We start from the raw sequence: 12,281 nt of genomic DNA, 5'->3' as shown, positions 1-12,281 counted from the left end.
TCGGGCTTCTTCTTTCTTGAAATCTTCTGCTCTTGGATTTTTGCTTTTCAATATATCGACCAAGAGAGTGCCAGATATGAGGCTGAGGTGACTGCACTTTGTTCTGCGTTTTTTTTATAGCAGTCTGAGCTAAAAGTGGAACATGAAGAATATGCTGGACTAATGGTCACATGGGTGGAAAACACAAGACATTTTTAAACTAGTGTGGACCAATTTTGTCAAGATATATGCAGAGAGCGGCATGCAAACAATCGTACAGTCTGCAGTATGTGCAGTCTGCAGAACTGCTGCTTATGGAAAAAGTTCCCCTTGTGCAACCGACCAGTCTACCTTGCATACTGCATCCCATAATGCATTGCATATCCACAGTGGAAGCCAATCACAGCAGTGCACAATAATGTGCATAATAGAATCATCATATACATAATAATAATAATAATGACAGCCATCCAGCCATCCAGCCAGTATGCAGTCCATGCAGGATTAGGCACTCTAGTAGGCAGTATGCAGTTTCAAAAACACACAATCAGGCATTGAACAAATGGAGAAGGTTGCATAAAAACAGAGGAAAATGAGGAGACAATTAGACACATGTTAAACACATGGGGGTAGAGGCAGTCTGGTGATGACAAAGAGAGTATCATAATAAAACAGGGAGTGACAAATGAATGTAAAGTACGACTAAGCAAAAATACATGACTTAAAGGAGACATGATTTTTTCGTTGGTACTCCTGAGGTCAAAGAAATGCTTGTGACATGCTTTGGTCAAACTACCAACGAGATACAGTAAGTTTTTTTTTCAGTCATCTTTACATCTGGGATCTTTGTAACAGGTTTTAGGGGGCAGACTCAGTTCCTTGAGGCCGGTCCCCCTTCCTCTTCTGTGGGGTTTGCCTTTGTGAAAGTGATGTTATGTGTCCTGCTTTTGAAGTGCAGCAAATGTAGCATCATGGGAAGTTGAGTGAAGAGAAAGATGAGGAGGCTGGATAAGTGCAGCTGGATCTGGGTCTGTGATGTCACAACCCTGCAGATCAGAACCAGTGTGTGAACAAGATATTTTTTCAACTGGTAGTTCAGTTCAATTCAGCTTTATTTAAATAGGGGCAAATCAAAACAAATGGAATCCCAAGGTACTCTAGGAATACAGTTCAACTCATTCCAGATCAGTCCAGTTAACTGAAGAAACCACAAAGAGAATTGTAAGCTGGTAGGAACCTGACACTTATTACTGAGTGTCGGTAAGAACACACTCCTGGAGACCTAACAGCCTTGCTTTTCTTCTTTATTGTTGGTAAGTGTGTTACTATAAACAAGAACAAGGGGATAACTGTTGATAATAATATTATATTTTACAACAATAATAATGGTCAGAATTTCACGTCACAATCCTGAGTGTAATCACAGGTTACAAGAAAGGCCAATGGAAATAATACCGTCCTCACTGAGGAACCCAGCAGATTGGACCAAAGCTTTTTTTCGATACAATCCCTGACTACAAACATTAGGGGTGGGTATTGGGAAGGACTTCACAATACGATACGCATCACGATACTTGAGCCACGATACGATACAAATTGCGATATCCTGATTATGCGATATATCCCAATATATCGCGATATTCTACATAGTTCACCGAAAAATTTAAAAATGCATTACACATCTTAAAATCCAAGTTCTATATATGTACATCAGATGATAGTGATAATGCATTGGACAGACTGAGTCAAAACAATGTAATTCAAACTTTCCATTTTAATTATGCAACATATTTGCATGAAAAAACACACTGAAACACAATAAAAAGTGCAGTGTGTGCATTATTCTTAGATACAAAATACTCAAAATAAAATGCAGTGTCTCACCCACACTGAAATTGAAATCACAAAAATACAGTACAGCTACTTGCCCCTGACTTAAAATGACAAAAATAAAATGCAGTGTCTCACCCACACTGAAATCACATAATAAAGTGCAGCTAGGGGTGGGCAAAAATATTGATACGGCAATATATCGCGATACATACATTGAATATCGATATCGTATCGGGAGACTATGTATCGCGATATATTGCTGTATCAATATTTTTGCCCACCCCTAACAAACACCCAAATAACTGCACTCAAGATCAGAAAAAGGGATCTTTTACAAATATGCCACTTCTACAAACAGGAGTGGTGAATGACAGTAACATAGGTAGAGGAAGTTTCATATTTGAAATAAAAGTTTATCAATCTTCTTTACCTTCTCCTACATACAGAGATTATCATCTGCCATTTCTGTGCTTGTGAGCTTTTCTCATAACCCCACTATCCTAAAGTATTATTACTTATGTTGGTTTAATCTTTAATCTAAAGTATTATATGTTTACATATTGACAAAACCCATGTGACCTTTTGCCCCTCCAGCCTCGGAGATGCAGACGCAGAGTTGGCTGTCGCTGACGATGATGTGGACGCCACGGCGACAGAGACGTACTGCGGGGAGTGGAAGAACGACAAGCGGACAGGGTTTGGCGTGAGCCGGCGGTCTGACGGGCTGCAGTACGAGGGCGAGTGGCTCAGCAACAAGCGGCACGGCTATGGCTGCACCGCGTTCCCCGATGGCACGAAGGAGGAGGGGAAATACAAGCAGAATATCCTGGTGAGCGGGAAGAGGAAGAACCTCATCCCCCTCCGGGCCAGCAAGATCAGGGAGAAGGTGGACCGGGCCGTGGACGAGGCGCAGAAGGCAGCGGACATCGCACGGCAGAAGTCTGAGATCACTCTGTCCAGGTAGGGGCTCTTTGCTGCTTTATGATGCTTTTGTCCCTTTTATGCCAGTTATGCTGTATGTGCTGGGTGCTGCGGGTCGAGGTTAAACCTGAGACAGGCCTCACACTGTCTGACATGTTACTACTCAAACTACTACATAAAAATAAACTAAAAACTAAATAAACTAAAAAAAGGACATTTGTCTGTCAGTGTGCCCTGATTCTGCAGATCAAGGGCACACTGATCTGACACATCTTTATAATGTTAAACACTCCATTAGTGTTATGTACTGTAAATATTTGTTTTCTTGATGCATATTTTGTCAGACTGTTACACAGCATATGCTCTTCCAGGAAATGGGGAATTGCTTCTGAAGTGATTAAAGAGTTACACAAGATCTTAATTAGAAAGGGGTCATACTGAGATTCTTCTCATCTTTATATCAAACAAAGCTAATTTAACATTAACTCAAGGCAAACAACATACTTGTTTAACTGTTCTATTAAAAACTTCCTTCAAATATTATCATGAGTTTGCTGATCTAAAGAGACTATTTAATTACAATCCAGATTCCCTAAAGTCTTGGATGGTGTATTGAATTAAAATAAAGGAAGATTGCTATGGTTTGCAAATGATTTTAACTACTTTCTTAAAGGTGAATTATTACATTGTTTTCCACAAAATTGGTAACATTTTTGGTATTCGAAATGAGGTTTAAGTTTAACATGCGCTGGGCAATGAAAATGCTAAGGGTAGTTATTGCCTTTCTGGAGCCTGAAGCCGAGTTAAGGGAAGCAAAGTTGACTCGGGAGGCATTATCTAGTGGTACTACGTCACGTGGCGACTCATTGTCTGTTTGGTCGGCCTCGCTGGTTTCACCAACATCACAACAGCTGTCCGGATGCAGGAGATGGACTGGGTGGTGGATCCACGCTAAATAACGATGGGATTAGCGTTGCCACCCCGCCCAAACCATGTAGCGCAAATTAAGTGACTTTGATGTGACATGGTTGTTGGTGTCAGACGGGCTGGTCTGAGTATTTCAGAAACTGCTGATCTACTGGGATTTTCATGCACAACCATCTCTAGGGTTTACAGAGAACGGTATGAAAAAGAGAACATATCCAGTGAGCAGCAGTTCTGTTGGCGCAAATACCTTATTGATGCCAGAGGAGAATGGCTAAACTGGTTGGAGCTGATAGAAAGGCAACAGCAACTCAAATAACTAGTCGTCACAACTGAGGTATGCAGAAAAGCATCTCTGAATGCACAACACGTCAAGCCTTGAGGCGAATGGGCTACCGCAGCAGAACGCCACCCTGGGTGCCACTCCTGTCAGCTAAGAACAGAAAACTGAGGCTACAATTCACACAGAATCACCAAAACTGGACAACAGAAGATGGAAAAATGTTGCCTGCTCTGATAGGTCTCCATTTCTGCTGCGACATTTGGATGGTCAGAATTTGGCGTCAACAACATGAAAGCATGGATCCATCCTGCTTTGTATCAACGGTTCAGGGGGTGGTGCAATGGTGTGGGGGATATTAGCACCAATTGACCGATTTATGACCACAGTGTACCATCTTCTGATGCTACTTCCAGCAGGTTAACGCGCCATGTCATAAAGAACCATCTCAGACTGGTTTCTTGAACATGACAGTGAGTTCACTACTCAAACAGACTCCACAGTCACCAGATCTCAGTCCAATAGAAAACCTTTGGGACGTAGTAGAACGGGAGATTCACATCATGGATGTGCAGCTGACAAATCTGCAACATCTGCGTGATTCATGTCAATATGGACCAAACTCTCTGAGGAATGTTTCCAGTATCTTGTTTAATCTATGCCACGAAGGATTAAGGTGGTTCTGAAGGCTAAAGGGGGTCCGACCCGGTACTAGCAAGGTGTACCTAATAAAGTGGCCAGTGAGTGTATATTGTCACAGTTTTTGGGTTTATGTTCCTGTTTTATTTTGAAAGCCTGTATCCTTGTGTTTTAGTTTTGTGTTGAAGTCCCGTGTTCCCTTGATCTGCCTTGACTGTTTGCACCTGTGTCTTGTCAAGTCCTATGTGTATTTCTGCTGGTCCGTACTGTTTTCCCTTGGCTGTTTTCACCGTGATGGTTTTTCTGGTTTTGTCAAGTTTGGGCTCTTGTTTTTGTTTTGGATCCTGCATTGCAGTGTTTCTTATTGAATAATAGGATGTAAGATGCACAGTAATCTTTTTGTTCACTATAGCGGTTCAGCCAACAGCTGGGAACTCCCAGTGCTTTCTAGTACAGAGCGAGATTAGTCTAATAACTGATGCTGGAAAGGACAACAATTGTGAGTTTTTTCTCTGATGGGTTATGGATGTCCAAATAAGGAAATGCAGTCATGGAACACCATTGGTGAGGTAGAAACAGGACATGAATATGAATGGCTCAATTTCTCTCGTTTGTCCTGACTGGGTCAGCATACTCAACACAGACTGAGTGGCTTAATAAGACACTTTTAAAGTGTGGTTAGGCAACCCAAATACCAAACTTTCATGCTCAATATATTACCTTTAAACGATAATACTGCAAATAGAACGTGGGAAATGTTGAAACTGATGTCTTGTGCATTAAGTTTTGAACAAACCAAAAAAATCTGCTTTTTATAAGGTGTAAGAAACACCTTTCAGAAAGGTGGGACATTATCATCAAACCATTATCATGCCTGGAGAAAAAGAGAGCATCACAGAGTGACTGAGTTTTTCCGGGAAAATCACCATGGGTTTTTATTTCTGTGACCGAGCATTTTTATCTTGCATGCTGGTGATCCTCGGCCATCACTGCACTAAAACTAGACTTGATACTGTTGAAATCACTGCATGTGCTCTGAAACACCTGGGAAAATCTTCCCTGAACATATTTTATTGCTGCATTCAATGTTACTGTTAAAGTGAAAAGTAAACTTTTTTTTAAAATGGCAAGGATAAAGAAATATTGCTGCATCTGCTCATTTTAGATGGACAGAAACAAGTGTATGCTATCCTCTGTTCTGATGAGTGAAAATGTGAACTTCTAAATGGATTTAATAGATGCTGCATCCTCCAAGCTAAAGAGAGGACAGGAACCCTCTGGCTTGTTTATTTTCAGTTAAAAAGTCAGCATCCATGATGGTGGTGCATTACTGAGCAGGTGACATTTGTGACTTGCACTCGTGGCAACTGTAGATTATGTCTTTTTCAGGGAAGACTTTATTTTTGCAGTTCTACCACCCATTTTCTGAACAGAGTTTTTCAAGAAGTGCTGATGCCAACATGGATTGGATTGGATAATCTTTAATGCCCCACAGAGGCAATTTGCTTCACAGCAGTAGTCAGGACAAATGCACACTCAGTTACATCAAACAATTATATAATTAATAGGGTCATAAAAACACTTACGCAACATAATGTTTGTGATTAATCTCAGACATTCGCCGATGAATCAATATGCAATAACGTGACATGAACGCTTGATAAGAAACCCAACAGCTGATGGGACGAATGACCTCAAATAGCATTTCTCCTCCCTGAAGGCAAGAGGCAGAACACTGGATGGCGTGGATGATGTGGACGACAGGACATGTCTGCACTTTTGTAAATTATGTTGCTGGCATCGAATTAAAAATAAATAAAAAAGAAACAAAATCAAAGTTGGTTTTAGGTTTTATTTGATTTTATATTTTAAAGTAAAATGAGGTTATTACTTCTCTTTGCAGAAGTTGCTACTGCAGCTAAACTGTTACTAAAAGCCGATACTAATAACCAAACCAAACCAACTTCATTTATTCAGCACTTTGAAAACAGCAACCACTGACCAAAGTGATAATACAGGCATATACTGTATCCTTCATTTCACAAGGATTCATTGAGTTCCATCAAACATCAGCAATGTTTTGTGCTCGGTTCAGTCTTAGGTGCATTCAGACTACAGGAATCTATTCATAGCCTTCAGAAATGAAAGTTCACCTTTTGCTTTGTGTCTTCATGGAAGCAATGATGGTGGACTGTAGTTCAAAGAGCTGTTTTCATAGTGTCTACTTTAGTTCATTCTTCAGAGTACAACCATTCCTGCTGCAAAGAGGATCATTCATGATGCAACTCCACTTTGACTGGTCGAAACAATACAACTGTAATGGGATTTGTCCAGACGACACAAGTAAACATCCATATAAGTTGGCAATACCCACGACTGTTCTGAATATTAACCATGAAAAACTGACACAAAACAAAGCAAGACACAGACAAATGGAACAAAAAAGGAATTAAAGGGGACCTATTATGAAAAACATGTTTTCTCTTGCTTTAACATATATAAAGTGGTCTCTCCTCCGCCTGCCAATTCAGAGGAGGAAAGCAACCAAATTCTGCAGTGCCTGTACAGCCGCCCGGATGAGCCATCCAGTGTGATGTGGCTTGTACGAGTTGTTCAGATTCTGCTCCTGTCGTTACGTAACGACGGGTGCCATTTACATAGGTTGGCCTCCGATGCGTGAAACCACGCCCACAACTAACTCCGCCGGCCGGAGCTTCCGCCATTTTTTCGTGGCGGTGTATCGTGTCATTCAGGCAGCCAATCAGCACAGCCTCATTATCATAGCCTCCCCACCCACTCAGAATCCTGCATAGATAATGAGGTTAGAGACTGGGAAGATAAAGACATGGCTCAGAGGCTGAATTTCTGATTTATTTAGCAAAAACAATCAAAAGCTTGTTAAGACATTGTTTAAAATAGGTATTAGAGGCCATAATAGGTCCCCTTTAAAATATGATTTTGACTTCTCTATCATCCACAAGTTGGCTGTTGCATTCCTTCATCACTCCTATCTGTAGTGCCAATGAAACCTGAAAAAAAAAACAGTGCGACTATGATGTCCTTGGATGAGCTGTCCTGTCCCCATAATCCCTCAGAGATATCTTGGAATAGTTTAGTCTGAATGCACCTGCAGGGGGATACTGGAAACACTGTTGGGCTCAATATCTCGTGAGTTCTGGGTCGAACCTGTAAGTTATAACTGATCTAAATTTTATGGCTTTAAACAGAAGTTGCAGGGTTCTTTCAGTAATGCTCCTGATACTGCATCCTCACATGGCCTGAAATGATCACATCCCTCAAATGTCCACCTGCAGAAATGCATCCATATGTCCAGACAGGAAGTGGGCTCTGCCATGTTAATACGTGTGGATTGTGCTAGTCCACATTTTGGTCAATAACAAATTAAGAGGTGAATTAAGGTTAAAGTAATATTACAGTTAAAAAGTTTTTGGTACAAGTAAAACAGCAAGCAAAGCGAGACCATCTGGACCTTATAACGCTTTGATGATACTCTGCAGCAAGGAAATGAGAGCCTGCTCTCATTGAAACTGCTCATTTAACTAAAGCACTGAGCTCAGTTGGGGAGTTGTTAATGGTCGTGCTCTGACCTTCTTTATTGCAGGTAAGAACTTTAGACGGAAATTAAAAGCAACAATCTTTGTTCTTCAGCTCAGGATTCGAAGTAGAAATTAATGAGCTGTCCTGGGACCTGAAGACATGGCTGCACGCTGGTATCCTCTGTCCCCACTTTTTTGTAAGGACAGAGCAGAAGTAGGCCTGTGACCCATTTTGGGCCAATCCCATGCTGTTTAGATATAGAGCTGTTGATTCAAAATGCAGCAAGGCAACTGGGCTTTCAGTCCACGGTCAACTAATTCAAAATATCTCTACCCGTGCGTTTCACGATTGATTTGGAGGTTCTTTTATTAGTTTATAAATGTCTTAATGGACTTGGGCCTTCTTATTCATTTGATCCGCTTTCAAATTATGAGTCCTCGCGGACCTTGAGGTCCTCTGGTACCGGCCTTTTAACTCTTCCTGAAGTTAGAACAAAATCTTTTGGTGAGACCTTGTTCCACTACAACGGTCTTCACCTGTGGAACAGCTACTAGAGAACCTCACCTGTGGAACAGCTACTAGAGAACCTCACCTGTGGAACAGCTACCTGAGAACCTCAACTGTGGAACAGCTACCAGAGACCGTCACCTGTGGAACAGCTACCAGAGAACCTCACCTGTGGAACAGCTACCAGAGAACCTCACCTGTGGAACAGCTACTAGAGAACCTCACCTGTGGAACAGCTACCTGAGAACCTCAACTGTGGAACAGCTACCAGAGACCGTCACCTGTGGAACAGCTACCAGAGAACCTCACCTGTGGAACAGCTACCAGAGAACCTCACCTGTGGAACAGCTACCAGAGAACCTCACCTGTGGAACAGCTACCAGAGAACCTCACCTGTGGAACAGCTACTAGAAAACCTGACCTGTGGAACAGCTACTAGAGAACCTCACCTGTGGAACAGCTACTAGAGACCCTCACCTGTGGAACAGCTACTAGAGAACCTCACCTGTGGAACAGCTACTAGAGACCCTCACCTGTGGAACAGCTACCAGAGAACCTCAGGTCTGAACAGACTGTTCATTTTATTAGTTTGGTTTAGTTTATTATTATCAAGTTATTTATTATTATTTTTAATATTTATTTTCCAATAAATACATTCATTATGCATTTATTTATGTACTTATTATTTTATGTTAACTTTTATTTTGCTCAAACATCACACAGGTAATGTTTGGCTTGTTTTCTGCTTCTTTTTGCTCCAGTTGCATTTCCTGCTGACACACAGCAGTTGCTCAGTGGCTAGAGCAGATTATCCTCCATCCGGAGGGTTGGTGTATTGATCCCCTGTCCTTCCAAGTGTCGAAGTGTCTCCGGGTAGGACACTGAACTCCAATATTGGCCACTGGATTAAGGGTGCACTGGGTGTGAATGTAGAAAACCAAACCCTACTGTACATGAAATGGACAAAAATACACCAGACACCTAACCATTACACCAACAGGGGCTGTAATTACAATATATTCAAATGCATCTATCTCTATTAAACTCTTCTTAGAAGATTTTCCACAAGTATTTGAATTGTTTCTGTGGGAATTTGTGCCCATTCACTCTGTAGCACATTTATGATATCTGACACTGATGTTGAACAAGACGACCTGGCTCACAATCTCTGTTCCAATTCAACCCGAAGGAGCTTGATGGGGTTGAGGTCGAGACAAAGTTTTTCTACACCAAGCTCAGTGAAACATGTTTTTATGGTCCTTGCTTTATGCACAGGTGCAGAGAAATGTTGGAATAGAAAAGGACCTTCCACAAACTGCTGCCAAAAGTTGGAAGCATTGCATTGTCCAAAATGACTTGGTATGCTTAAGAATGAAGATGTCCTTTCAGTAGACCAAACCCTGAAAAACAGCGCCATACTATTATCCGTCCTCCATCAAACTTTATGTTTGGGACAATGTGGTCATACAGGTAATGTTCTGGTATTTGCCGAACCCAGACGTACCCATGTGACTGCCAAACAGAGAGGTGTCATCTGTCACTTCACAGTGTCAGTGTGTTTTACAACACTCCATCCGAAGCTTGGCATTAAACTTCATGATGTGAAGCTTGAAGTCGGTTACTCAGCCATGGAAACCCATTCCATGAGGCTCCCGTCACAGTTTTTGTGCTTACATTAATGCCAGTGGTAGTTTGGACTTATTCAGCTATGGAATCAATAAAGCATTATTAGCTTTTGTGCACTTTTCTCCATACCAGTTTTTGACGTCACTCTGTGACTTTACATGGTCTTCTGCCTCATGGTTGAGTTGTTGTTAGTCCTGAACACTCCTAAACGTCTTAATAATATAACATACAGTTGACTGGCAATAGATGATTAGTACAAATAGCCAAATACTTTTGTCAACATGGTTTATATTGAGTGTGTATATAATAAGAAGTGCTGTTTCATTAGTTTGCATCACTAAATAAAAGAGAAACACTTTTTAAAGTGATGCGTAGAATCAATGTTAAAGGTTAAACAGGCATAGGCTCCTCTGCAGATGTGTGCATTAAGCCTGAAATTTGACACAGTGTATTTGGCCATAACTGAGAGTACTACATGTGTCCAAACGGTGCTCCATATGCTACAGTTCGGTGTACTACACTCAAAGTACTGTTGTTTGGACTGTTCTTCAGTACACGCCCTGCTACATGTTTCTGCTTGGTGCATTGGCCTAATACTGATATAACATCACAAGAACTGTTCTAAAGTTTTTAAGCTTCTTTCAAATATCAAACCTAAGCAGATTAGAAAAACTTAGATAAGTCTATGGAAAGCTTCATATGCATCAACATACACTCACAGTAATAGTGGCAAAACTTTAAAAAACATGGAGCTGACCTGCTTTACCAACTGAGCAGCAGTCCACTTTCTTAGACATCTCATTATAGGCTTATAGTGTCTGGAGAAATTGCAGTTAGGGTGAATGGAATATCTCTGTAATGCATGGAGAGATGTGCAGACCCCAAGTATGAGGTTTGAGACCGCAGCTGTCTACTGACATAGAATCAGTGATTAGAAATGAAATGGTGAAATGACTTGAAATCTCAAAAAACTTTACAGACTAACTTCAGTTCACATTTCATTTGGGAACAGGGTTTGATATAAACCCTTATTCTCACAATTTTAGTTTTTCTTAGTTAATAACATATACACCATTTGTTTGTTAAATGTTGATATTTTGGTTCATTTTGCTTCAATACCACTTCTTTCAGACTACTGGACAAAAAAAAAAGAATAATTTTTGTATTCTTCTTTATTTCTTTTACTGCATTGGACATATATGAATGCATGATTTACTAAAAATGTTTAAACAGTGCGTAAAAAAAATATCAGAAATCAGTAAGTTCTTGTTATGTTTAAAAAAACAGAGTGACTATTTGCACCAGGGTACAAAGCAAGCCCCCACCAGCTGAGCTATTCACACCCTGTTGACATTTGAAAACAAATGCGTTGCCCATGCGCATGTGCACCAACGTGTCTGCAACAGAAGGCGCTTTTTCATTTGTCCATGTGCATGTGCACCACTTTAAAAATTGGAACCGTGTCAAACAATAGAGCCAGGCAAACGTCTGCTCTCACACTTTTGTATGAACAAGTTTTGCTCTTATGTCATTGTAAGATATTTTGAAGAGATTAAATGAAGTTTATCAAAAGTGGTGTGAATACCTGTCAATCATTGTTGAGCTGCTTGTTGGTTTGAAACCATTCCATGTGGCATTAGATGGGGTATTTAACCTACAATAGCATACATTGATGGGGTTGGGGCGGTACTCCCCCGGCCCGGGACCCAATGGGGGCCCTGAGGCAGCAGGCCCCGCCCACAAGATTTTTTTTTTTTTTTGTGGCACCACTTGGTTCATATTAGGTATACAGCACTGAGATTTTCACACTCACAGTTAACATTAAAACAAAAATAGCAAGAAAATCTCCAAATGTATTTTGAGTAAAATCATTCGTCATCAACAGCCGTCTATCAACCTCATCATCGATCACTTGTCAACAGAGCGCAGTAATCCTACAGCCTAAACATGAGCGGGAGTTAGAAACACAAAAGTGGAGCGATAAAATGCAAAGAAAAAGAAAAAAGGGAGCAAG

General features: G+C 40.9%; 1 protein-coding gene across 1 annotated transcript in view; it reads left to right on the top strand.

Moving 5' to 3' along the window:
• The window catches only part of jph3b (junctophilin 3b), an 81,072-nt gene that overhangs the window by 27,524 nt on the left and 41,267 nt on the right, over positions 1 to 12,281 (top strand). The window contains exon 3 of the mRNA XM_061721153.1: positions 2,407 to 2,772. Within this exon, the coding sequence (XP_061577137.1) occupies positions 2,407 to 2,772 (366 nt within the window). The remainder of the gene's footprint in view (positions 1 to 2,406; positions 2,773 to 12,281) is intronic.

Source organism: Cololabis saira, chromosome 5 (genome assembly GCF_033807715.1).
Source record: "Cololabis saira isolate AMF1-May2022 chromosome 5, fColSai1.1, whole genome shotgun sequence".
Lineage (NCBI taxonomy): Eukaryota > Metazoa > Chordata > Actinopteri > Beloniformes > Belonidae > Cololabis > Cololabis saira.
Note: the sequence above shows the minus strand (reverse complement) of the source record. Positions and strands in the feature narration are given on the sequence as shown.